Source organism: Volvox carteri, assembly GCF_000143455.1.
Source record: "Volvox carteri f. nagariensis unplaced genomic scaffold VOLCAscaffold_74, whole genome shotgun sequence".
Classification (NCBI taxonomy): domain Eukaryota; kingdom Viridiplantae; phylum Chlorophyta; class Chlorophyceae; order Chlamydomonadales; family Volvocaceae; genus Volvox; species Volvox carteri.
Genome location: NW_003307617.1, coordinates 415,112 through 439,238, shown reverse-complemented (window position 1 = coordinate 439,238; position 24,127 = coordinate 415,112). Strand labels below are relative to the sequence as shown.

Here is a 24,127-nt window from a genome sequence, read left to right as displayed (position 1 = left end):
AAGCTCTAACCACCTCTACCTCTCTCCCCCTCTCTCTCTAACCACCTCTCGCTCCCCCCACTTTCCGGAGCAGTCCCCCCCTGCCATCGACATAACTGTCTGTTTGGGGGCCTTGTCTGGTTACTAACCCCCACACTCCACCGGTGTGCTGTACGAAGCTGTACGGAAACACATACACACACTCTCGTGGCTCCGCCAGGTTACCAGGTCCTACTTCCTGCTCAGCTTCTTAAACACGCACCCACACACACGCACCCACACACACACAAAGGACGGGACGGGGACTGCTGACCGGGGGGCCCGGCCCCCCCCCCGGGGGAAGAGAGACGCACCAGTAGCAGTTCTTGGGGAACAGGTGTCCGTAGCCGGGTATGGAGGTGGCGAGGTCGGGTGCGCTGTGGCAGGCGGGCAGGAGACGCGTGCTGCAGTCGGGACCTGTCAAGGATCGTGGAGAGTGGGAGCAGGGAATCATGTGTAAGGAGTGAGCTACCGATTAGGGGGGATGGGGTGAAGGGGGGTGCAGTTAAGAGCGATAGGTCGGGATATTTTGCGCGAGCTAGCGACGGAGAGGAAGCGGGAGAGGGGGAGAAGAGGGGAGGAGGAGAGAGAGAGGCGCTGATGTGGAGTCTGGCATAACCTCACCGCCAAATCCGAACCGGCATTCACACAGGCCCGTTTCGCCGTTGCAGTTGCCATGGCTGGTGCATCCGGCTGGGCATGGCTTGTTAGCTACGATGGCGGGCTCAATTTGAGCGTGCGTCGGGACTAAAAATTGAAGACCAAGTAAGAACAATGTATCCAGTATTTGGTGTTGCCTCGGCATGTTGCCTAGCGCACACGGTTGTCTACGGAGCTAGTTAAAGTCAGCCCAAGTTTGGACTTCTCGTTACATGTCTTCCATAAAGTAGCCATTATCTAAACATAGCGTGACAGGCATGACAAACGAACTTTGCTGTCCTCGCCACCCATGATGGTGACTTTCACCAAAGCAGACTAATTCCCGTACGATACTGAAAAAGTTTCACTGGTTGCACGAATAACATGGGCAACGCTGTAGCCCAGGGTCCCTAGGTCATTCCGCATACAAAACTTATTCGAACGTGCTGTAAAGTCTCCCAATGCAACAGCCTTTCGAGTGTCCCATAACTCGATGGCAAGTTCTATGCCAAGCTGTCACAATAGAATTACAATGTGAAATCATAGTTTTCGTGGCGTAAGCACTTGAGGCTTAAGTAGGGATGAAGGTCATCCGTGCGCTTTCTCCTCGCCTGTCTGGGTAAAAGAATGAAACTGCTGGTTCGCGAGAGCATTGTCGAGGTGTAATGTTTTAAAGTTAGTTGATGAGCATCTCGACTTCAAAGCTTATCATGTCGCTGATCATAAAATCTGCATTATGTACACTGCAAAGCCTCCGACGGCATGACCGATGCAGCTTACTACAGCATGTAGCAAGTGGAAAGGCCCTCCAAATTTGCATAACACAGCTGGTAATTTAAGTATCATGTAAGTAATGGGGGTTTAGTGCTTTGTGGTTGAGTTTGTGGTTTCGGAGGTAAAGAATTGTCTAGTTGAAATACAGGCAAGTATACTTGATTATTAAATATTCCAAGGATTTAAATATTGCAATCTTTACATCTGAGGAGGTATGATGTCCAAACAGTTCTCTATGCAGCCATTTAAGGCCGCTCGCCCCCATGTGAGGTGCAGCGCCACGGCGACGACTACCACGACAACTGCTCCCGGAAAGGTGGCGGACCTGAAGCTGTGGAAGCCCATTAATCTCACGAAGAACAATCTTGTTGGAGCGCAGGTTAGTCGTTCTAGCAAGTCGGGCAGTTGATGAAGTTGGATCGCTGTGTCTGCGAACGCAAGAACATTTGAGAATTTTGAGGACACTATGAAAGGGTTCAAAAATATTTCTGAAGTACGCTAACAATACGCCGAATTTCACTTAAGTGGTGCATTTCCACACGCTGGCTATGTGGTCCTCCATGCAGCCGCCCTGCAATATGCTCTCAGGTTCCAATGGAAACCCTGTCGCTGCTGTATGAGCTGTCGTTGTGTCTCTGTTTTATCTCCTATACATGTTGCGATCTACTTTCCACCATATAGGGCTCGCCCCATCCACGTCCCCACCAACCTTTTCCCTTTACAGGGTGGCGAGACCACCCGCAACATCGACGGCGTTGTCTACTATGTTTCATATGACACCACGAAAGACGACATTGTGGTTGTCGACCGCAAGCTTGGCGTGCGCTTCCCCGCGGGTACGCACTCTGGAATACACCTTCTGACCTACCAGTCCAGTGCCAGTGCCAAGCCAGTACATCCGCGAGTTTGCAGTTTAATATGCGTTGATCCCACATCTTCGCGGTCGTTAATGAAACCCAAGTTGGTTATTTGGAACCCAAGCCTTGTGTTAAGAGCCCTCCAAATTTGTTTCCTCTACGTTTCCCTTGTATTATTTCCTTTCCCTCTCCGCTCCGTAACCACAATTCGTGTAACTTCTTATCCCCCTGCTGCAGCCATTGACGACCAGAACCGTGTTCGGATCGACACCTCCAACCCGATGCCACACGCCGTTGCGGGCTTCAGTGTTGAGACCTACCAGCCCATATTGCGAGCTAATGCACCCAGTGCCGAAACCATCAACGGCCGTGTAGCCATGGTGCGTCACGCGCTCGCTTTCCAACACATTATTTTCGTCCTTTCCCTTGGGACGACGGTTGCATTCTCAGAGTTCTCGTACTCTTCGAATGAAAACTGAAGAGCAGAAGTAGTAAAGTTAATTATAAGTCTTTGTCGCACGGATTGAAAGCCCTTGGATTTGTATAATTTTCGGGAGGATGGCTTCCTACCACCCTGGAATACGCCTTAGGACGCCCCCACACATCTTAACTGCCTCCATTGCCGCTCGCCCACTTCCCCTCTCTGGATTCGCAAACCACATACATATTTTTTCCTCCGCAGCCACCACGTGCTGCCCTTCCTAAGCAGGTCGTTCATTTTCCATTCTCCTTCCTATCTTGCAGTAATCTATCCATCCATCCTCTTTACCCATCATCACATGTCTTAGTCTTCGAGTGTGCTTGGTTGAAATCCACTTTTTTGTCACCTCTTGTCATTATCACCTACCAAATCCTTCCAAGCTCACATTCACATGTGCTCTTGTTCCAAGTTCTAACGCCATCGGTCTGCACTTCTTTTGTGCTCTATCTGCCGGTATCTCGACGGCAGGTTGGCTTTCTTGGCATCGCCGCCGTGGAGGTGCTTTCTGGTCAGTCGGCTCTGCAGCAGCTGACCTCGTCAACGGGCGCTGCCGCAGCGGTGGCTACGGGGCTGCTAACGCTGGCCGCCTCTATTGCTCCGGCGGTGGCGGGCCGTGTGCCGGCGGCTAAGGTGGTGGCGAACGAGAACGACAGCTTTCCCGACGGCCCGCTGCCGTACACGTGGAACGCGCTGGCGGAGAAGCTGAATGGTCGAGTGGCGATGGTGGGCACGTTGGGCCTGATCCTGGTGGAGCAGTTTGCGCGCGGCGGCGCGGCACTGCTTTGAATAGTGAGGACCTAGCGCAGGAGGGCGTAGTGGGAGTGTGTGTGCTATGGTATGGGAGGTCACTACGAAGCCCTATCCTGATGCGCCGCGGCAGCGAGGAGGATTGAGGCTTGCTGGGACGTCTAAGATTGCATCGCGGCGTGCACCGACGTCTTCTAATTCATACTGGTGTGATGATAACGATGATTGAGGTTCTGCGAGTCCACATGGATCGGCGATTTTTTTCTTGCCGCTCTGCGACGCTTGAATTTGACTGCGCGGCGGCGTTGGCGTGCCTTTTTGGCGGGATTATTGATACGGTGAGAGGCCCAAAGTCCAAGCCTGCCGGTCGTTAACATTTTTTCTTGATCCATATGACTGTATCTGTCTTACCTTTCTGAGCGTGTAGTGGTGCCGGATGTGATTTGGTTCTTTAATTTTGATTGATGCGAGAGAGCCGGCTTACTGTGCACATTTACTTGTGCGAGTGGCGGGAGGGTTTGTTGTGTACGAGTGGTATATCTGTGCGTGTGCATGTGAATGTGTCTCCTCTCCCAAATCAAAGTGTCACTGTCTGCGACAACGGTACATTTTTTACATGCTTCGACATTTTATGGTTTGTTCCATCCTTCGCGAAGCGAGCTGCGGCTGCTATTGCTGCTACTGCAGGCGAGGCAGTGGTGTTATCATGGTGCGGTAGCGATGCAGCACGTCATATGTACACACACAGCAGTACACCGGGCTACACCACACCGCCCTGCTGTCCAGTCGTTCTGGATCAAAGTCATACCTGGTCAGTAACCCGGTAAGACGCGGACCCGGAAGGTGTGGACCCGAGTCTTACCGGGTTACTGACCCGGTACGACTTGGATCCAGAAGGACCGCATAGCAGCCAGCCGCAGGGATTTACCGCCTGCGCCGCTCGGAGGCGCTTTTTTGGACATATGGCAGATTATTACCGGAATGTGGGAGAGGGTATGGAAGGGTGTGAGGGAAGCACTTGAGTCCTTCGACAACCTGAGTGTGTCGTCTTAGCTGCATAGGATTCTTCATACGCCTTGACATCGACATTTTTGCTTTTTTTCTCGACCAGTTGTCTGTCAGAGAGTGAGCGGTATTCGCCTTGACAAATCAGGAGATAGGAAATGGTTCGGGGTCACAGGATGCGTGGCCCTGAGGATTTTTATTTCCCCAGCATGGGATGACGTTGTCAATGATACTGTTGTAACGTCATGAGATTGAATATGGTTCCAGCAGTCCATCGGCGCTGCCAGTACCCAACCATTGTGTATGCAGCTAAGAAAAAGCAGGTGCTGGTGACAGGACTCTCTAATGACTCATTGCTTTGCATCCCGCTATGCACTGTGTAAAAGTGTACATGACAAACGCGGATTAGCTGCTCCTCGGTACTAAGGGTCACCGGTTCGCAGACACGAGACGTCACCAAGAGCCAGAGTGCTTCATGATTGATCGTAACCTGTAACATGCATGAAGACACCCTCGAGACTCTGCCGCTCTCGCTGCTGAATACAGCGTTGAAAACAGTCTGAGGAGGTAATAGGTCACATACAGAGGTACGTTCATGCGGTCGTGCATTGGGTTCCACACCTGCTGCTCATGTCTGTGAGCCGAAAAGAAGGGAAGTTTGACTTTCAAGGTGCACAGACTAGAAACTTATGCATTGTTAACAACCCGAGACGGTCTACCCATTATAGTAATATGCATGCTCCACTCTGTTAGCTAACCTTATGGTCACAATTTGCACAGGACATGGGAAAGATCAGGGACATGCGAAGCGTTTAGGTAGGCCAATGCTTTACATGCGCCCCCACAACCCAACCTGCACTTCAGGGTCCTCTGCGCCGGTCCACACCTTCCCTTTCACAATACCATCAGGCGCATAATCACCCTGGACTCCATTTCCTCCAACGTAAAACATCTGGCCCACATCCCAGAAGCCCTTACAGGAGTCCTGAAGACAGCTGACCCACATCCTAATAACGTGAAGAGCGGATGATAACCGCCAAAAAATGTTCTACACCTTCTTCCTAGCACCCAAAAGTGGCCGGCCGTTCAATCAAGTACAGATGCGATGCCAGAGCCGGCAGCGAAAAACGCCGCAAGCTAACAATGGCAGCTTGTCCAGTCTATTGTATCACCATAGCACGCTGCGTTTGCTGCACAAGCGGACGTTTAGTGCCACCAGTTACGGGGATGTACGCGGATACAGTGCTATGTACCTAGTACACCCACCCATACAACTTAGCTTAAAGGGCCCCCTACATGGCGCACCAATCAATGGAAACTGCTCAGGTCGCTCCTGCCTAAACATGCCTTCCCTAGTGCACGACTCGTGGACCGCTAGGACAAACCGCAAACTTAACACCTAAGCGCCTAGCAATGCCCTGTGGCAAACTGGCTACGATGCCCTTAGGCAACCACGAGTGCAACCTGCGCACGCGACCACCCTGCGGGATGCTGCCACAGCAGTAAGCCTCCATCCCGCTCTAGGAGCTGGTTCACTTCTTCAGCACCACACCCAAAACACGGGACAACTTTGAGAGCACTTGGGGGTTTGGAATGGCCTTGCCGGATTCGTACTCCTGAATGACCTGGGGCTTCTCGTTGATAGCCTGCGGGGTTGGGAGGGTACCACGGAGGTGTATTAAAATCCTGTAATTTAGGCACATTGGTATCCACGATGCCACGTCGTTCCAGGCCTACCTGTGCCAGCTGTGCCTGCGTCATCTTTTTCGCCGTCCGCGCTTGCACAATTTGCTGCTTTAAGGTCGAGGATACGCGCTCGTCTGCGAGCATTGTCAGCAGCCAATGGGGTTCATTACAAGGTACGAGGAGTCACCATGGGCATGCGGGGACTTACGATGAAAGTCTTCTGTCTCTGCCTCAAGCTTAGCTGCTGGCTTGCCGCTAACTGTCTGTTGCGCCGGTTTGTTCTTCCCAGCATTGACTGCGTTAGAAATGGCACCCGAAAAGGTAAGGGCGAGCCAGATCCAGGCATGGCCTGGGAAGACCTAACATACATTTTTGCGACGTTTCCACAGCTGCCCCTTGTCGTCGAGCCTGTGGAGGTTTCTATGTCAGCCGCGATTCTTGTGGTGGTGCGCGGCAAATCGCGACGCACCGCGTTCACGGCCGCCTCATCCTTAAGTGCTGCGCCCGATGGCTGCTTCTTCTTGATCACCACCTGCTCCCAGTCCTGACCATTCATGTTCATTTTTCCTTGTGTGGTTGTTAAGAAGGAGGGTTAAGCTCAGAGGAACTCACAGCACCGAAGCCCGAAGTTTTAGAAGGATGAATTCAACCAATATAAAATCAACAGAAAACTTTATCCCGCTATATGACGCATTGGTTGCAGTGATCCTCTAGTTTCCTAGCGGCCGCAAAGTACGGCCTGTTACGGCCTTCCAGAATGTTAGAGCTGCCTGAGGTCATCTTTGTGGCAAAACAACGAGCATGGATGTGTGCATTCTGCTCTAATTCAGATGTCTCGTTTGAAGTTTGGCTAAGACATTATCGCTGCACCTTAGGCGGCCTCCTAAACGCTGGACTTGTCGTAAGTGCGCTTTAGATGACTTAGAGACGGCAAGGTTTGCGATAGTATCTGTTCTGCATAACTTCTGGATTACCGCGCCACCGCCTTCCACATGGCATACCGGTTGGCCTCGGCCTCCCTTAAGAAGGAGTGGGTATTTCCAAGTAATCTCCTCGTGTTCCTGCTGTCGTGGCTTCGCTGTGGTGTCGACTTCGCGTTTCGGCCGTCGGCCTGCCCCCACGGTTACGAATGTGGGACTTGCCACCGGCATTGTCGGCGGCAGCAGCGCAGCTGGCGCAATCGCGGCTTCGAATCCCGGCTCGGGAGTCCATTCATGCCGGGGTTGGGGAAGACAGGGGTTGGGGAAGACAGAGGGTGGGGAAGACAGGGGTTGGGGAAGACCTCAATTATGTGCAACAGGCATGCTATCTTAACCTGGCAGCTAGGATGTACCCTTGTCCTTTTCACTGCTGAGCCAGGTGGAACCTACCGTAACTTTCCCGGGAAGGCAGTACCTGCTGCGGGCAGGCAGACCGGGCCGCGAGGCCTGATTGTGTATGCATACCCTTCACGCTTGGCGATGGTGTATGCGGTCATTCAGGCTCCGGGAGGTAAGGCAATAGCCCCATACATTGGCGCCTGCATCTGGATTACCAGCAGGAGTTGCGCTTATCCGCCGCAACGAAGGCCTTTACGAACTCTGCAGCGACGTTGAACGGTCACCGGTGCTCCACACACCAACTCGATCGCCATTGAGGAGATTTCCGGCGGCATCCCATAACCAGGCGGGCGCTGCCTAAAAGTCTAAGTGGATGGGGTGAACGCAATGGCCTCTGGCTGCGTGCGCATGGCCTGCAGGTCAATCTGTGGGTGTCCTGACCTGACGGATGGACTTGCAGTAACCATCTCCACCCACATACTTACCGACACTCACCCAAGCCCAGCAGTTGCGCTTCATACCAGGGTCTTTAGTTGTCCTTCCTACACCCCACCTACCCACTCAACCAGCCTGCATATTCCCCGAGGTATGCTTTGCTGAGGGCCTTGAACGAGGGCACTGAACGAACATCTTGCAGCCAAGCAATGTGGAGACAGTGTGACAGGTACTGGCTGATCAACCATATGTCCGTCACCGGCGATTTTGCTGAACAGCGGGACATGCCGGAATAGCTACGAATACAATTCTGTGAGATGGAAAGCCGCTTTTCATGGGGAAGTCATCAATTACAGCTGCTACAGCTGCAAAGTCCTCGACTAATAAGCCTGCTTCTGTCACCCACAACCAACAGATTAGGACAGGTTGGCTGGGCCTACGTTGTGGAGCACAGCAGAGCATATTCCTGACTCTACATCAACTTCCATAACCTACATGTACGCGCTGCACGCGGGCCCCCCCTCCAACCACACGTACACTGGGGCGGGTGATCTCCTGGTTAGGTCTCCTCACAAGATCGCTACTAACACCATACCAACATAATCACCTCCTAGCACTACTATGCGCAGTAAGTGGCGTCCCCGATTCCCGACAACTCGGATCCATGCACACGGCCAAATAAAGTCTCAGGACCTCAATGGCGGGATTTTTTCCTTAGTTCTGGCGGTTTAAACTTGCCGGCACAACTGCATGCTAGCGGGTGCTGGGCCTTTCATTTCGCCACAGCCCTTGCCGTTAAAACGGCCCCCAACAATACAGGCGATGGTCAGTCAGCCAGGCGCAACCAGTCAGCAACAAGCCTTCTGAATCGTGCTGCAGACGACCGGCAGTCCTTGACAGCTAGAACAGCAATATAGTGGAAATCGAGTTTTCGTCAATACGGCTGCGAGCCAAACCCCGTTGTTAATCTTCCGGTCGTAGCCACCACTGCGGCCGTCGCACTCGAGAGAAAAGAGCTATATAGCAAGTGGATGAGGTCACCGGGCGCAAGGCGAAAAAAAGGCAGCGGCGTCTATCCATTTTTTTGCACATGTACGGCACAGGTACTGCTTAAGAGCAGATAATTCTTTGCAGATGCGAAATGGGATCAAGAGTGATGAGGCTGATGAGCATATCGCTCCCCTTTCCCTCCACAAAAAGGTCAAACGGGCACAAATCCACATGAACCGCATCCAGGCCTTCCCCCATGCCCCAATTACATACCACACACGCTCTGCATACTGCGACATGTTACGGAAATCGGAAAGTACATAAAATTGATGCATGACAATGTATGACACATGTACGATCATCAATCTGCAAAAAATCATCCCACTGTGTACCGCCCCCTTACCCACTGGCTCCAGACGCCATGCATAAGGGCTGCGAAAAACACACACATCACACACACTCTCACATAAACACCGCACCCCACAACATTCCTGCGCTGTGTTTCGACGTATGGTCTCGTTCCCTCACCACCCGTTTCTGCCCCCTTAACAGAAACTGGTGGGGAGAACGAAAGCACGAAACCCAGATTGGAAACATAGGGTTTCTAGTGCGGTGACGCGCCCATGGCCATCGCCACGTGCCGTACCAGATGAGACAGCTCCAGCTGCTGTACGGCGTACGCCAGCATGAGAGCTCCGAAACACGCCGACTGGAAAGCCACCGTCATGAGCCCCGAGGCCCGGGACTTCTGCCCCGGGGGCACCAGCGTGGGGGCGATCAAGTAGGAGCAGGTGTTGAGGTAACCTTTGGGGGGGTGAGGGGGGAGGAGGGTGTGGGGGGAAGGGGAAGAGGGGGAGGAGTGCCGAAGAGCACGGGGGTGAGAAGGCTTCCAGGGTTTTTCCTTTGTTTTGTCTTCCAAAGTCAAGGCGAGAAGGTGCTGGAGGGAAGTCGCAAGGGAGGGGGATAGCGGACTCATAGGATTTCTTACCTCAGCTAAAAGGGTAAGAGCAATAACCCCTCCCCCTCAACCCCTCTTCCCCCCCCCCCCGTCCCCCCTTCCCCCGCTCACCCGACAGCACCCAGAACAGCGCCACCACCACCAGGGCCGTCAGGTCCCCCCCCACCAGGGGAGGTGTGAAGATGCAGCCAAACAGCAGCGGCACCATGGCCAGCTTCACAACCGCCCAAAACATCAACTTGCGGACGCCGGTGACCTGGAGGGGGGGTTGGAGTGCGTACTCAGGGCATAACACCATGAACGCTGCCAGGTCCAACATCTGCACATGTGTGTGTGTGTGAGAGTGTGTGTGTGTGTGTGTGTATAGATGTGCGCGTGTGGCTCAGCTAAGCGCAACACAACCCCCCCACCCACCCCTCACATATATCTCCCCCAGAACCTACCCCATCCCTTCCTCACGCCCGTGCCAACCTCGATCCCCCCCTCCCCCCCCCCCCACACACACATACATACATACATACACTCACCTGCAGCCTCCTGGGCACCATCCTCCCCAAGATATCCCCCACCAACCGAATGTAAAACAGCACCTGAGGAAGGGGAGGTGGAGGTGCAGGGAAGGCGGGACGGTGGGAGGGAGGCGGGTAGTACTGGTGCAAGGAGTTCCCAGCTCTCAATCGCCGCGGGGGTAAAGGGAAGCGGAAGCGAGGATAGGGGAATCGTAGGCGCATACAACGGCATGCTAGCAACAACTTTTCATCGCTGTCGATATGTCCTCCTCCTTCTCCTCCTGCAAAGTGGCACCCTCCAAATGGCAAATAGCAGAGAGGAACTATACAAAGGAGTGCATATATGCAAGTGGGAAGGGGTGGTGGGGAAAACGACCCAGGAGGAGAGGAGGAAGAGGAGGAAGAGGAGGAAGAGGAGGAAGAGGAGGAAGAGGAGGAAGAGGAGGAAGAGGAGGAAGAGGAGGAAGAGGAGGAAGAGGAGGAGAGGAGGAAGAGGAGGAAGAGGAGGAAGAGGAGGAAGAGGAGGAAGAGGAGGAAGAGGAGGAAGAGGAGGAAGAGGAGGAAGAGGAGGAAGAGGAGGAAGAGGAGGAAGAGGAGGAAGAAAGGTTTTCATGATGCAGCAGATAAAGATCCATTGCCGTACCGCGGCCCATTTCCCCACCCCCCTAGCCTGTGCCTTTCCCCCGGGTTATGGCAGCCGCCCAACCCCCCTCGCCCACCCACCTGCGCCAGCCTCTCCCCCAGCAGCCCCGTGGATGTCATGTAGGTGAAGAAGGGGAATATGAGCATGGAGGTGCCCACGGATATGGTGATGCAGGCGGCGGCGGGCAGGATGCGACCCGCCAGCTGCAGCAGGGGGAGGTCCTTCTTGGCGAGCTGAGGGCGTGGAGGGGGAGGGGAGAGGGGGGGGATTTAGATGATGATAATGGCATGACATGACATGACATGACAGACTGACAGACAGACGGATACACACACCACCTACCTTGCTTTCATCTGCCGACTGGCCTCCGCCGCCCTGGGCCCCATCCGCAGACATCGCCAACTGAAAGCCGTAGCTGTTGCTGTAACCGTCAACGGTGCCGCTGCCGTGGTGGTTAAGGTAGTTGTGGTCGTTGGCGCCAGCGGAGGACGAAAAGTCCAACGTGATTGCGTGATGACCCGCGTGGTTGTGGTGGCTGTAATGAAAACCGTTGGCGGCGGCGCCGTCGCTACCTTGATCACCCCGGTGTCGTACGTACGGCCCCGTCCTGTCGTATCCATGCGTCATGGCCGCAACGTTGCCGTCTTTGTAGCCACCGCCGTACGGCGCCGGCGCCTTGTACGGCACTTTAAGCTCGACACGGTGCGGCGCCCCCGCCGCCAACATCCGCCAGCTGCCCAGCACTAGCACCGCCGCCGCCGCCAGCCCCACGGCGGTGATCACCGCCACCCACCTACCTCACAGCCACAGCCAACACAATTGAAGTGGGGCAGGGAGAATTCTACGATCGACACTCCTTCCCAAACCACATCGTTAAAAGCCACACAATGTGAAACATTGTCCATACCCTGATTTCTGGGTGCACTCCCCGATTCGGAGTAGGAGGGGCCCACTCCTCGGCACTAAAGCTCCACACGTATGTATGTATGTATATGTGTATGTATGTATGTGTGTATGTATGTGCCATCCATCCCCGCCACTTTCCCAGCTGCCCTCCCCGGCTCAGAGAGCACCACAACCCCTACCTCTGTCCCGCACTCACCACCAAAACCCCCCTCTCCTCTCTCTTCCCCTGCCTCTCCTTTCCTTTCCTTTCCTCCCTTTCCTCCTTCCCCGCGCCGCTGCCCCGACCTCAATGCCCCATCAGCGCAGATGACCCCCACGGGACCCAACCCTGCCCAGCCCCAGCCCTGCCTGCCGCCTGGACATCGCGCCGCCGCTGCGGGGGTTTTGGTTTGGAGCAATATACTACGGCAAATACGGCTCTCCTACATTCGCCTTCGCACAATGCTGCAGGATAATTTACTGACCAGTGATCTTGCGTAAGCTTGGCGGCGACGTGGCCAGCTGTGGCAGTTCCCTCCCGACAAACCACCGCAACACCACCTTCCTCACGCACCGCTGTGGCCCCCCAACCAGAAGGGGGGTATCTCCATCAGTCAGTTCATTGGAATCGGTTCCTTGCCACGGTGAACCTCCATGGCCGCCAACTCAGACAACGGATAACGGACAACTCCCAACCAACTATGTGTCTAACCGCACCTGAAGAGCTGTTCCAGCCCCTCGTCGGTGTAGTAGGTTCCCCTCTTGAGCGCCAGATCAAGTAGCAGGACCACCGGGCCGCTGCTCACGAAACCTGGTGGAGGGGGGGGAGAGAGGGAGAGAACGAGAGATTAACACCAACACCAACATCAACATCAACACCAACATCAACACCAACATCATCAACACCAACACCAACACCCACACCCACACAAACATCAACATCAACACCAACACCAACGACAAGGGGGTAAAGGGAAATGGGTCGAAATCTAAATGTGAAGAGCGCCAAACACGGGGGTTTAGGAGGCACGCGATAAGGACAAAAAGTGAACACAGACCGACGTTACCTGGCAAAGACGGGGATCAGATATTGACAGGGCGGGGAGTTCAGGACGGGCGGAGGAGGATAACGAAGGTACGAGGACACAGGAAGGCCTTTCCAAAAGGGGAGGGTGTTGGAAAGAACCCGACCCAGCGCTTGCGATCGTGACCGCCTATACACCCCGCTGAGGGGGGAGCCTTCGGACCTTTATTATTATTGTGCTTCGGGCACAGGCGCACCCTCACAAGGAGGCGACGTGAGGAATGTGGAGGGCATGCGGGGTAGGCAGTACTAACTCCCCTGGCCCTTCCCCCCCCCCCCAGGCGCGGGGGTTCCCCCGACCCATCCTGACCGCCTCCCCAAACACACACAAACACACACGCACACGCACCCATCGTCAGCGCCACCGTCGAGCCCGCCGGGTACTTGGACGCGACCTGGTACGACGTGCCAAAGGCAACGCCGTACGATATACCCACAAGGACCGTTGCGACGAGCAACGCCTGCTCTGAGCCGGCTGTGATTTGCGGGAAGAAGTGGGTAAGGCCAACGAGACCGCCCAACCCCACAATGAAGCGAAGCAACACGCCGGCGGGGATTCCCAGTCGCCGGTCCATGCTGCGCCCCGGGGTAAGGATGGGGGGAGGATTAGGTAAAAGGGGGGGAGGCGGGGATGGGGTGGGTGGGAAAGGAGGAGGGCAATGAGGAAAAGGAAAGTGGGAAAGGGCTTGCAGACGAGGGAGCGAGGGAGTGGTATGGAAAAGCTAAAGAAACAAAATATGGACGGGCGGGGCTAGTGCGTTGTGCTGCGGCTTGGTGGTTGTGGGGGGGTGTCGTTCAGGTGGGTTTTGCTGGTGTGGTCGGCGGGGTGGGGGGAAGGAGTTGCCTGTGGCTGGGATAGACGTGTATGATGTGGCATTCGCCATTTCCTCCCGTCATGGTGTGTGGATAGGCTGTGTGGAACCGGTTTTGGCCCATTTCGGTTGTTTGCCGTTTGAAGCCCTACAGGGTAATTTGCAAGTCGGGAGCATCAAAGGGGGAAGAGAGTGCGAAGGGAGGGATCTGGGGTTCATCCGTACAAATTGGGGATTGGCATGCGGCGATTGCTGGGGGGAGAGGGTTGTGTGTGCGCGGTAAGGAAAGGATTCTAATACGGACGCACCGGTCGTTGAAGAGCGCCTGGAGTATGAGCACGGGGATGCTGGGGAAGAAGTATGCGACATTGAGCTGCAGCAAGATGTCGGGCCCGTACGCCTTGCTGTATTGGCTGAGGAGGGAGGAGATAGCTGTCCATGCAAGCTTGTACGAGACCTGCATTCCACAACGTTATTATGTAAGCACGTCCCAGTCTCCAGGCATGTTTGCTGGGATGTCCAGGTATATGCTGTGTGCAGATGAGTTGCATTCTACAAGTTACAAAATACATGTCTCCCACCGAGATAAGGAAGAAGCACAGCGGTGCAACGCTGGGAAGCCTTGGTAGTAGCCTACTCATTATAGCCGGTTAGCTGATGTTCAGGGTGTCATTGCAAGTCGCTGAGCCGTTTTATCGTGCAACAACTGGCGAGTGTCTGGTCTAACTTGAGGGCATTCCCTGGTATTTATAGGCCTAAGCAGTTGAATTCGTAGCAGTAATTGTTGTCCCAGAATGATGCATAGACCTGCGGACCCGGCCTACATTGATGGTCCAGGAGCACACATTACGGTAGAGAAGGAGGTATTCATAGTGGGACGTCAGTACCTACCCCTAAAACTGTCGTTGGGTCATTCTAGAGTTATATGTTTTCGCCTACTGCTATTGTTGTATGAAACGGCTGATCATGCAACAGCATTGCCGTGATTTCCCACGAATCAGTCGGCTAGCGACACCACAGTAGATAAAATATTCGTATGAAATAGATACGCTGATTTGTAGCACTGAAAGCTTGACTTTTCAATGCATGCGTCGCATCTTCCGTCGACATTGCAGTTTCCGCCCAAGGGGCACTTCAGTATGGATTACCGCATCTGGTTCTGAGCTGTTGCACTGCTCATATATATCCTCGCGTCAGATGACTTTAGCCAACGCTTTGTGATTGCCATATCATCCGAGATGCTGTTATGTTATTTCTACCGAGCTCAAAATGATAATAACACCGTGCATGGTGCGGTTGATTGGAAAGTGGGTTTTTGCAAATCGGCCGATGCCGAGGCGTCGGTTCAGCTCCGGTCGCGGCCATTCGGACCATGGCCGTTACACAGCCGTCACATATAAATTTCACGGCTTGGTAGCTTTTCGATCTCGAGTAGTAAGCCGGACAGCGACCAGGAGCCTCAGATTGCAGCATTGCAAAATCAATACCCCTGGGGTGTAAACGCCTCCGTACCGCTGGACGAGCATTGGGCGTTGCTGTTCGATTCCAGAATGTTTAATGATCGACCAATCCAATCCTATGCGATTAACTGATCTACCATTAATCGTGTCGCCGAAATAGTCAATTGCAGCAGTTACCGCAATCGGTGGGCCTCGGAACTGGCCGCTGACGTTGCAAGCCCTTGTACACGCATCGTAAGGAGTGGCATTCAACGGTTACAACCCGGCTGCTGCTTGCGGTACCCTCACGATGCCCTTTACTTACCCGGCCGGCGAGCTACACCACCATGCTGCGTGCCGTACGGTACAGGCAGCACAACAAAGCAAACACCAAAATTTTAGGCCGGACTTGTAAAAACCTACCCGAAACAGGAAATGCGCGTAGCTGCATGCATGCATGCCAAAACGCCAGTTTTTTGGCTCATGCCACCAACTTGTTGACCACACTGTGGACATCACAGTCGTGAAAACTTCACCTTGCATGTGCAAAGGCATGTGCACGCATGTACATGTTGCGCTAGGGCCTACAGAACATGCATGCGCGTATGCTTGCAGGACATACAAGTCTGCGCGATAGGCGAAGGTGGTGATAGATGATTGCGGGGCCCCCTTCATACTGATGGATATCCAATAAGAGACAACAAAAAGGAAAAGCCTCAGTGGAACCGGAACCCATGCATTCCAAAAGCTTTCACCCGGAATCGAAAAATGGATTCGGGCCTTCAGACACAAAAATCCATGAGCTGCATTGCGTGCTCGCCGGATCATCCAATCGATCGCCTCGCCCTGAGAAACCCTGCTGGTGAAATGTCCACAGATTTCCAGTTCTCAGATCCTTTCAACCGCCACAACAACTTCCACTTCATCCCCGAGCCTCAAAATACCGCTCTCAACGCTCCAGAATCCTAACCGACCATCCGCAACTGCAACTGCATCCACAACCGCTGCGCTAGGAACAAGCACCGCCGCCGCGCGACTCATCTCCCCTACATCGCGCCACCCTCTCCCCCTCACCGACTGCGGCACCGACTGCGGCACGTAGGACGTGTACTCAAGCAGCACACTGACTCGGCCTGTTGCCTTCCGTCACCCCGTTTACCGGCGTCATGGGGCCGTTCTCATTCCGCGTATCTCCTCCCACTTGCGTCCGCTCGTGCTCATGCCTACTGGACATTCGGCAAGTCCTCGGCTGTCCTGCTACGGACACAGCTTTGCAAACCGCAGACGCAACATCACAGGCACACGTAACTGTCCGACCCACACCAGCAGCAAACAGCAACAACACAGCGCATCAGGTAAACCAGGCTCTGCCTTGCTGTTACCATAGGCGGAACCGCCGCAAACCCACCTAACCGCCTCTACAACCACCTTACAACCGCCACCTAGTGTCAGGGTCACTAGGCGCTCCTCCCCCTTTACCGCCTTAACCACGGCTCCCCCGGTCATCGCAGCAGAGCCCAGCTCTCCGCCGCGGCACCCCGCACCGCGCAATGCTCTCAGTGTTTCCTGAGCTGAGCTGTTCGTATTGTCCGGGACACACCTGTCCGCCGGCGCAAATCATGACCTGCACACCAGCGTGTTGACGTCGCACTGCATCACACAGACTTCTGCCCGCGTGCGTACCTGCCTGCCTGTCTAGCCTGCATATGGCTAGCTTTTCCTTGTGTGCCGTACTTCCCTGCAGCGGCGTGATGTACTTAAAACTGCAGAAGTATCGTTGAAATGGAGTTATCGCTATGCAACCGGCAAGCTAGCTTGCTGGTCAGCTAGGTATATACATATACCTAGGTATATAGCTAGGTATAGATATGTATATAAACCTGGCAACAAGTAGCTAGGAGCTAACTAGCTAGGCAATGTGACTCTGTCCCTGCGGAGAACCCGCTGCTGGTGATGCGCATGTGCACGCGAGCACGTGTCTCATACGCCCCCTCCAGGGGGGCTCCGGAGAGTGCTGCCTGATGCTGTCGATGAGACGTGTGGTGCGCGGCGGCTAAAAACACACAGCTCGAGCACAACTCGGATGTTGAAGGCTCTCAACATCCCTACACACGCCTCTGAACGCGCCTCCAGCAGGACTAGATCCACACGGCATTTCTGATAAGATCGTCGAGGAGGTCGATACCAGGCAAGATACCAGCGGCGAGTGGCCAAACGGGCTCAGCATGCGGATGCGGACCTCGATCTGAAAGCCCACGATGCTGCCGTTGCCGTTGCCGCTGTTGCTGGCCCCCCATCCCGCCGCACTACACCACATCCACTGCCGCCGCCAGCAAGGGCACCGTGAGGTCCGATCCCGCCGCCGACGCCCGTCGAGCACCTCCCCCGCCCCCCCCTGAACCTCGGGACTGTCCTCCCCCTCCCCCTCCCCCTCCCCCTCCTCCTCCTTCTCCTGCTCCCCCTCCCCCTACCCCAGACCCAGCATACTGTTGCTGTTGCCGCCTCTGCTGTTGTTGTAGCTGCCGCTGCTGCTGCTCCTGTGCGCGGCTCTCTGCTGCGGCGCGCTCGACGGCGCGCGCCGCCACCAGCGCCCGAGCGCGGCGCGCGCACGCGGCAATCGCCATGCTGACCAGCATAAAGGCTATCCCCACCACGGAACCAATCGTGAAGGCCTGGCCGACGCTCACGTCGAAGAACAGCACGCACACAATCGTGGTGACCCAGGTGGCGCGGATGCAGTCGAAGCAAAAGTCCGCAAAGTTGGGTTCGGCGGCTGTGTTGAAGGCGGGCTGGCGGCGGCGCCTCGCTGCCTCCCGCGCGGCGAGTATCTCCGGCGGAATTGGCGGCAAGTTGGCTATGCCCTGCTTGCAGATGTCGCAAATGACGTCACCCTTGTGCTGTCATTGACAGGAGGGTTGCGAGGTGCGGAAGCGATGGGGTTACCGGCGGGGTAGTTAACAGTGTGAAGGTTTGGCAAGGGAACGACAGCAAGACAGAGAGGAGTGAAGTGTGCTGGAGGGGGAGGCACAGGAAGGAAAGGAGCGGGAACGAAAGGAGATTGGACTTACTATTTCACTCACTATTGACTTACTATTTACAGTTAACTTTCCAAAAGGGATGGTGTGAGCTTAATTTCCCTCTCTCCTTTTCTCCATCAATTTCTCTCTCCCTACCCTCCTCCTTCGCGCCCTCACCCCGCCCACTCTCCAACTCACGTGGCTCCACTCAATGGCGCATTTGCGGTGCCGCAGCGACATCTCCCCCTTGCAGGCGCACTGAAGTGAGATGGCGTCGCCGCTCTCGAAATCCTCCGGGGTCAGGACCTCCAGACAGATCAGACAGATGGGGAACCCGCCAGAGGGCCCGGCGGCGGCACTCCCACCGCCGCCGCCGCCGCCGCCAACGCTGACGGAGCCGCTGTTGCAGCTGTTTGTTCGGCTGAGGACGCCGCGGCCGTTAGCGGCGGCGCCACCGCCGAAGAAGGCCATGCCTCCGCGGACACTGCTACTGCCGGCTGCTGCGGCCGTGCCTGTGGGGCTGGAGGCCAGGGCCACGCTACGTGGCAGGCTCCAAGTGCCTGAGGGAAAGCAAGCGGCGTAGGGCCGGAGGAAGGTGGACGGGTATGGCAGAGGAAGAAAAGAGAACAAGACCGCCGGGCGACCGGGTGTAGCTGTCAGCAGGAAGGGCGTGTGTGTCCATGTGTGTGTATGACCAAGGACGAAAGTAAGCAACTACATTTCATATGTAACAAAAATGAATTTACACAGATATCGCCATCCAGGACCAAGCAACGCCCCCCTTGGACCCGAGAGGTAGGCGGCCGGGAGGAGTCAGGTGCCTCAGCAGCTCTAACCCGGGAGCACACGCACGCGGGTCGCCGCCTGTACTCTTATGTGCTTTCGCACCGCCTAGAGCATTGCAGAGCCCGACCCAAACATCCACCGCCATGCACCCACACGCACCTAAACTCGCCGGCAAGCTGGTCGCCAGCACTGCCAAGTCCGCCAGATCTGGTTCCGCCCCCCTCCGAGAAATCGGCGCGGGAACTGGGCCCACCACCGCACCGTCGCTATCCGAGCCAGCTCCACCACCGCGGCTGCCGGAGGCGGCGGCGGCGGCGGCGGCGGCTCCGCCGCCACGCAACCAGTACCCCAACCCGCCACCCAAGCTCGCACTCGTGCTTGTGCATGCACCGCTGCTGTCGCTGCCGCAGTTGGCGGAGGTACGCGGTCGGCGATGGCCCCGATGTCCCGCGGCGGAGGCCGATGACGGCAGGTCAGAGCCGCCACCACCACCACCACCGCCACCGCCACCGCCGCCACCACCGCCGCCGATCGTCAGCGCGGCGGCGCCGCCAAACTGCTGGTAGCTCGTGGAGCGTTTTATTGCCTTCGTGGTTGGTGTGTTCAGTCCACCCGTGGCCTTGGTGAGGATGGATCCGGCGGAGGCGTTCGCACGGGATCGCAGCAGTGAGGACGCGGCGGGGAGGCTGCCGAAGAGAGTGGGCACCTCGCTGCCGCCTCCGCCGCCACATCTGCCGTATTTGTAGTACCTGAAGGAGTAGGGTAAGCGATAGCAAGACGGAGGTTGCGATGGAGATTGAGGAAGAGGAGGCGGCCAGGAGGAGGGCGAGGAAGAGATGGCGGCAGGGCGGAGGAGGAGGAAGAGGAGGCGGCAGGGAGGATGATGACGATGATGATGATGAAGAGGGGGGTATAATAAGCCGTATCAAGGGAAACAACTGAGGGAGGAAGTGTGAGGCGACGGACAAGACAGCGTCATTACCAAGCGTAATAGCCAGCAGCAGCAGCAGCAGCAGCAGCAGAAAAAACAGCAAAAACAAATAGCATCGACCTACGATTAGGGTGGCATTGCAGTTTATAAAGTGTTTCCATCATTTTCATAACGTATACGTGTTCCCACCATCACCTCGACCCACCTGTCCCGACCCGCAAAGGGCTGTGTGTCCGCATCATGCACGCTGACGTCCGGGCTAACCATGCCGCCGAAACCCCGGCCCATGCCACCGCCGGCCACTGCTGCCGTACGAGATCCAAACAGGCCACCCAGAAACGAGGAGCTCAGCAAGCTGGTGCTGAGCAAGGCACCGGCACCAAGGACCCTGCCGCCGCCACCGCCGCCGCCGCTGCTGCCATACGAGTAATAGCTGCCGTGTGCCGAGTTGCCACCGCCGCGGCCGCCGCGGGCGCTGCCGCCGACGCCGCCACCGCCGCCACAGCCGTCGGCTCCCTCCAGCACAACCGTGACATCGTCCTGGCTCCCTGCATATGCGTTCACGGCATACATGCAGATATGCTGTGGCACGGTTTACCACTCCAAGCGACCCAGCGTGCACCCGACATGCACACACGCACAACACCCTTCCTTGACGATGATTTGCCGTCTGGGTCGCTCCGATTCCTCCTGTGTCCTGTGTCCTGTCCCCCCGTCCTACATGATTTTGACAAATGGGCAGTCTACAAGTCTACAGACGCAACCCTACACGATTTTCCCCCTTCCCCCCTCCTTCCCTCTCTCCATTGACCTCCTCCTCTTGCGTGACCCAGGGGGACGCACCTTGGCTTTTGGCCAGAGCCACCCGGTACGTCCGGGGACGGTCCGCTCCCTGGGCGTTGGGGATGCTTATGGCCCGGGTCAACAGGCTGCTGCTCAGGCGCTGGCGGGGGACCTCGTCAGACTGCAGGGAAGGTGAAGGGGCGAAGGAAAAGATCAGGACGAAGATGAAAACGAGGCAAAAGGGAAGAGATTGACAAGGATGCAAGGGAGCAAAGGAGGAGGGAGAGGAGATGAATGCCAATAAAATACACATCAATGGTACGCGCCGTGCGCTTACATACATATTATACATTATACATATTATAGGCAGGTGGCTGGCAGAAGTTAAGGCCTGACTTCTGCTCCCGGAGTGTCCCGGGTCCAAATCCGCCTGCAGACTTCTCGGGTGTTTGAGAAGTGTTGAAATGGGAGGTGGCCCCTATCTTATGAACGGTGTAGGACGTAATAATATCAACTTGCGAGCTGACCAGGAACTAAGTTGAGGCGCCGTTGATCCGCTAGATCTGGTTGGATGCTGGTGGTGAGTTGCTGAACCCAACGAGTACATTCTGAAGTCGGATGGGGTGAACGGATTAGGGTGCCCCTCTCGCAGGGGAGAGCAGGGAACTGCCCCGGGAAAGGGGGCCGCTGGTGAAGCTTAACCACCCTGTAACAACATACATATATACATACACCGGTGCCTCAGAACCAGGGTTGCATGCAGCAAATGCAATCTCCACTTCCTGGCTTTCATTTCCAGTCCTAGAACACACCACGCATGCCACACACGCTCTAGCGACAATAGCCCACCTCCACGACAGGCTCTATCTCGCTGATGCTGGCAACACGGGGTATGCCGCTGCGGCCCCGGCCCGGAGCACCGCGTGTGGGCGTGTCGGACAAAACCCCGGGATCATCCGGGGAGTCCTGACGGAACGGGGCGGACCCCGGCCTTTGCCCGAATCCCAGCCCTGGCCCCGGCCCGGGGCCGGTTCCTCCTCCCAAGCCATGACCGGGGGCGTAGCCGCCCGCCGCCCGTGGCACGCCGGCAGGGTACGGCATTGCCATGGCTTGACCCGTAAAGTAGCTGCCTCCAGCTGGCAGGGATCTGGCGAGACTTGATTGCTGCGCGGCGGCAGCGACGGCCTCCATGGCGCCGGAATCGACGGCTACCTGGGGGGTGAATGGCTTGCGGGGTGCCTGGCTGGCAGGCAGAAACGGTGACCTTTTCGGTAGCTGTTGCTGTTGTTGTTGTTGTTGTTGTTGCGGATGCTGGTGTTGGCGTTGGAGGCGTTGTTGTTGGTGGTGGTGCTGTGATTGCAGCTGGGCCTGGGCTGAGAGCTGGCCCTGTAGATCGTGGTACTGTTGCCGCATCACTGCCTGTAATTGCTGCTGCTGCTGTTGCTGCAGTTGGGTTTGCGATATGGGTTCCTGGAGCCAGGACGGTAGTCCTTGTCTGAAACCCTGTGAGAGAGAGGAGGATAACGGGGTAGCTGCGGGCGGGGGAGCCAAAACCGTACTGCCGCCGCCGGCACCGCCGCCGTTGCTGTGCGGTGGGCCATGCGTACGGCCTATTGGCATAGGAGCTGCACCAGTGCCGCCGCTGCCGCCGCCTGCGACTGATGCTGCGGGAGAAGAGGCTCCACTGGCGGTCATCGCCGAGGCGCCCTTGGCTAGCGATCCACGAAGCGGGACGAGACCCGGAGGCGGAGGGGACGGCGATGTGCCATTATCTCGCAGCAGCGCGGCGGCGGCACTGGACGACAGGGTTTCCGCTCCGACCACGTGTTGTTTGGGTGAGTGCTGGCCCTGGACGGGCGGTGCGTAAGGCTGGGGTGAGGGTACCAGCTGTTGCGTAGCAGGCAACAGTCCTGGGAGGGTGGTGAGGCTTGTGCTCACGGCGCCCACAGCCGCCGCGTGTTGTTGCAGCGATGCGGGACGTCCGCCAGACAATGCGGCATGCTGGCTGGTCTGCAGGGTCGGGTGCGACAGCTGATGAGGGTCTGGAGAGGACTCTGGGATGATGGGCAGGGCCGCCGTGGAGGATTGCCCTACGGTGCTCTGCTGGTCGGGAGCCTCGGGGTTCACTCTTAGCGACCTGGCGGGAAGAGGTTCCGAACATGTCATTGTTGGCCACATGACCATACAGCAGTTGAAATATGAAGGGATTACATGCACGTGGGCCATGGTTCAGTTTGCATATGATGCCACGTGCATCATGGAAGAGCCATATAAGGAGCAATTTGTGTTTACCCAGGTTAAACATAGTACAGCAGGAAAGACTGCATTTTTATAGCAGCGATGCCCAACCTTGATCGCCCCAGCGCCGCTTGGAGGCCACCAACGGGTGAGTTCCTTCTCTCTGCGGTGCGAAAATACAATTGAGTACCCAAACATAGTTTCAAAAATAATTTGTGAAAGGAATACGCTTGCAAAGACTCTTCGCCAAGCGGTAACACACCTTGACAAGGTGGTCCACCTGTGCTCTCCATCGCTAGTCAGGATCAAACATGACAACTTCAGCGAATAGTGCCTAAAGTGCTTATAGCAAGAATCTTATGTCACCACAAGGAATTATGCTTTCGGCACTGTACAACGACACTGTACGTCAGGCAGAACTGTCAGTCATCGAAACGGCGTCGGCTTTCACGTGTTGGCAGGATCCCCTTTATAGTCACAAAACTCATGTCCACCGTTATGTTCATGCGAGACCTTGGCAGTTATTTCCAATGATGCAACGAAGGCCCCGGAACCAAGTCCGGCAAAACCCGGCGATATGTGGCGCGGGTTATTGCTGTGTTACGAGACCAACAGCAAGAGGTGCATTCAGTGCGTCCACTGGCTTTTAAGACGCGCGAGGAACTTAAAGGTCCGTGTTTACTGGATACTGTTGTTGCAGGGAGAGGGGAACAGCTCGATACAGTGCACGCCGTTGAAGCATACAGTTGCCACAAGCTCTAGGGCAAGCGCATTCTGGATCCACGTCTGTTCCATGATTACTTTGTGAATCAATGGCTTTATGCGCAAGGTTCAGTTGCAGGAAGACTTGCCCTAAGAATACCCGGGACCAATGTATCATACATTTCTGTCATTCTGGTCATAAAAGCTAGGTTAAGTACTGCTGATAACGTGTGGACAGCGGGATTTGGCTCTGCGCCCTGACTCAACCTGTCAGGGCCAGCCCTGTGCCCAGGTGACTCAGTATCCGTGCGAAGTGTTTACGCGTTTTCCGTCGCTACGCAGCATTATGTGATGGATGCCTTGTGTTGATGACGATTGCTCTTCGCACA

The 24,127-nt window shown here is 55.9% G+C and overlaps 5 protein-coding genes across 5 annotated transcripts in view; 1 reads left to right on the top strand and 4 right to left on the bottom strand.

Annotated features, from left to right (window-relative positions):
• Positions 1-894, bottom strand: part of elg8 (acetylglucosaminyltransferase) — a gene marked incomplete at its 3' end in the record, with an annotated part of 10,062 nt that extends 9,168 nt beyond the window's left edge. The window contains exons 1-2 of the mRNA XM_002957460.1: positions 643-894; positions 333-435 (exon numbers count right to left, since the gene is read on the bottom strand). Of these exons, the coding sequence (XP_002957506.1) occupies positions 333-435; positions 643-823 (284 nt within the window). The 5' untranslated portion in view covers positions 824-894. The remainder of the gene's footprint in view (positions 1-332; positions 436-642) is intronic.
• A 758-nt stretch (positions 895-1,652) lies between these two features.
• On the top strand, positions 1,653-3,583 carry VOLCADRAFT_107717 (uncharacterized protein). Its single transcript, XM_002957502.1, has 4 exons — positions 1,653-1,810; positions 2,156-2,267; positions 2,526-2,668; positions 3,238-3,583. Exons 1-4 carry the CDS (start codon positions 1,667-1,669, stop codon positions 3,553-3,555), a joined length of 717 nt encoding a protein of 238 aa, XP_002957548.1. The 5' UTR covers positions 1,653-1,666; the 3' UTR covers positions 3,556-3,583.
• Positions 3,584-5,335: 1,752 nt separating this feature from the next.
• On the bottom strand, positions 5,336-6,878 carry VOLCADRAFT_110064 (DNA binding helix-turn helix protein). The gene is made up of 5 exons (XM_002957459.1): positions 6,677-6,878; positions 6,576-6,615; positions 6,416-6,502; positions 6,259-6,341; positions 5,336-6,167 (listed from the first exon to the last, which is right to left on the bottom strand). Exons 1-5 carry the CDS (start codon positions 6,767-6,769, stop codon positions 6,054-6,056), a joined length of 417 nt encoding a protein of 138 aa, XP_002957505.1. The 5' UTR covers positions 6,770-6,878; the 3' UTR covers positions 5,336-6,053.
• Positions 6,879-9,555: 2,677 nt separating this feature from the next.
• VOLCADRAFT_98621 (uncharacterized protein) lies at positions 9,556-14,483 on the bottom strand (the record flags this gene model as incomplete). Its single annotated transcript, XM_002957458.1, has 9 exons — positions 9,556-9,755; positions 10,021-10,228; positions 10,437-10,499; positions 11,142-11,294; positions 11,404-11,854; positions 12,664-12,757; positions 13,380-13,606; positions 14,151-14,299; positions 14,424-14,483. 9 exons carry the CDS (start codon positions 14,481-14,483, stop codon positions 9,556-9,558), a joined length of 1,605 nt encoding a protein of 534 aa, XP_002957504.1.
• Positions 14,484-15,598: 1,115 nt separating this feature from the next.
• On the bottom strand, positions 15,599-22,964 carry VOLCADRAFT_98620 (uncharacterized protein; the record flags this gene model as incomplete). The annotated part of the gene is made up of 10 exons (XM_002957457.1): positions 15,599-15,631; positions 16,356-16,370; positions 16,882-16,905; positions 17,753-18,178; positions 18,497-18,858; positions 19,244-19,833; positions 20,221-20,320; positions 20,859-20,979; positions 21,648-22,301; positions 22,737-22,964. The coding sequence occupies 10 exons, from the start codon at positions 22,962-22,964 to the stop codon at positions 15,599-15,601; spliced, it is 2,553 nt and encodes an 850-aa protein (XP_002957503.1).
• Between the last annotated feature and the right edge of the window lie 1,163 nt (positions 22,965-24,127).

Bases quoted from the DNA above. Each gene is read 5' to 3' on its own strand.
- VOLCADRAFT_107717 (XM_002957502.1), top strand. From the start codon at position 1,667: ATGCAGCCATTTAAGGCCGCTCGCCCCCATGTGAGGTGCAGCGCCACG. The intron at 2,268-2,525 runs GTACGCACTCTG...CCCCTGCTGCAG, and splicing joins TGGCGTGCGCTTCCCCGCGG to CCATTGACGACCAGAACCGT. The intron at 2,669-3,237 runs GTGCGTCACGCG...TCTCGACGGCAG, and splicing joins TCAACGGCCGTGTAGCCATG to GTTGGCTTTCTTGGCATCGC.
- VOLCADRAFT_110064 (XM_002957459.1), bottom strand. From the start codon at position 6,769: ATGAACATGAATGGTCAGGACTGGGAGCAGGTGGTGATCAAGAAGAAG. The intron at 6,616-6,676 runs GTGCGTCGCGAT...AAACCTCCACAG, and splicing joins ATGAGGCGGCCGTGAACGCG to GCTCGACGACAAGGGGCAGC. The intron at 6,168-6,258 runs GTAGGCCTGGAA...CCAACCCCGCAG, and splicing joins CGCAGGCACAGCTGGCACAG to GCTATCAACGAGAAGCCCCA.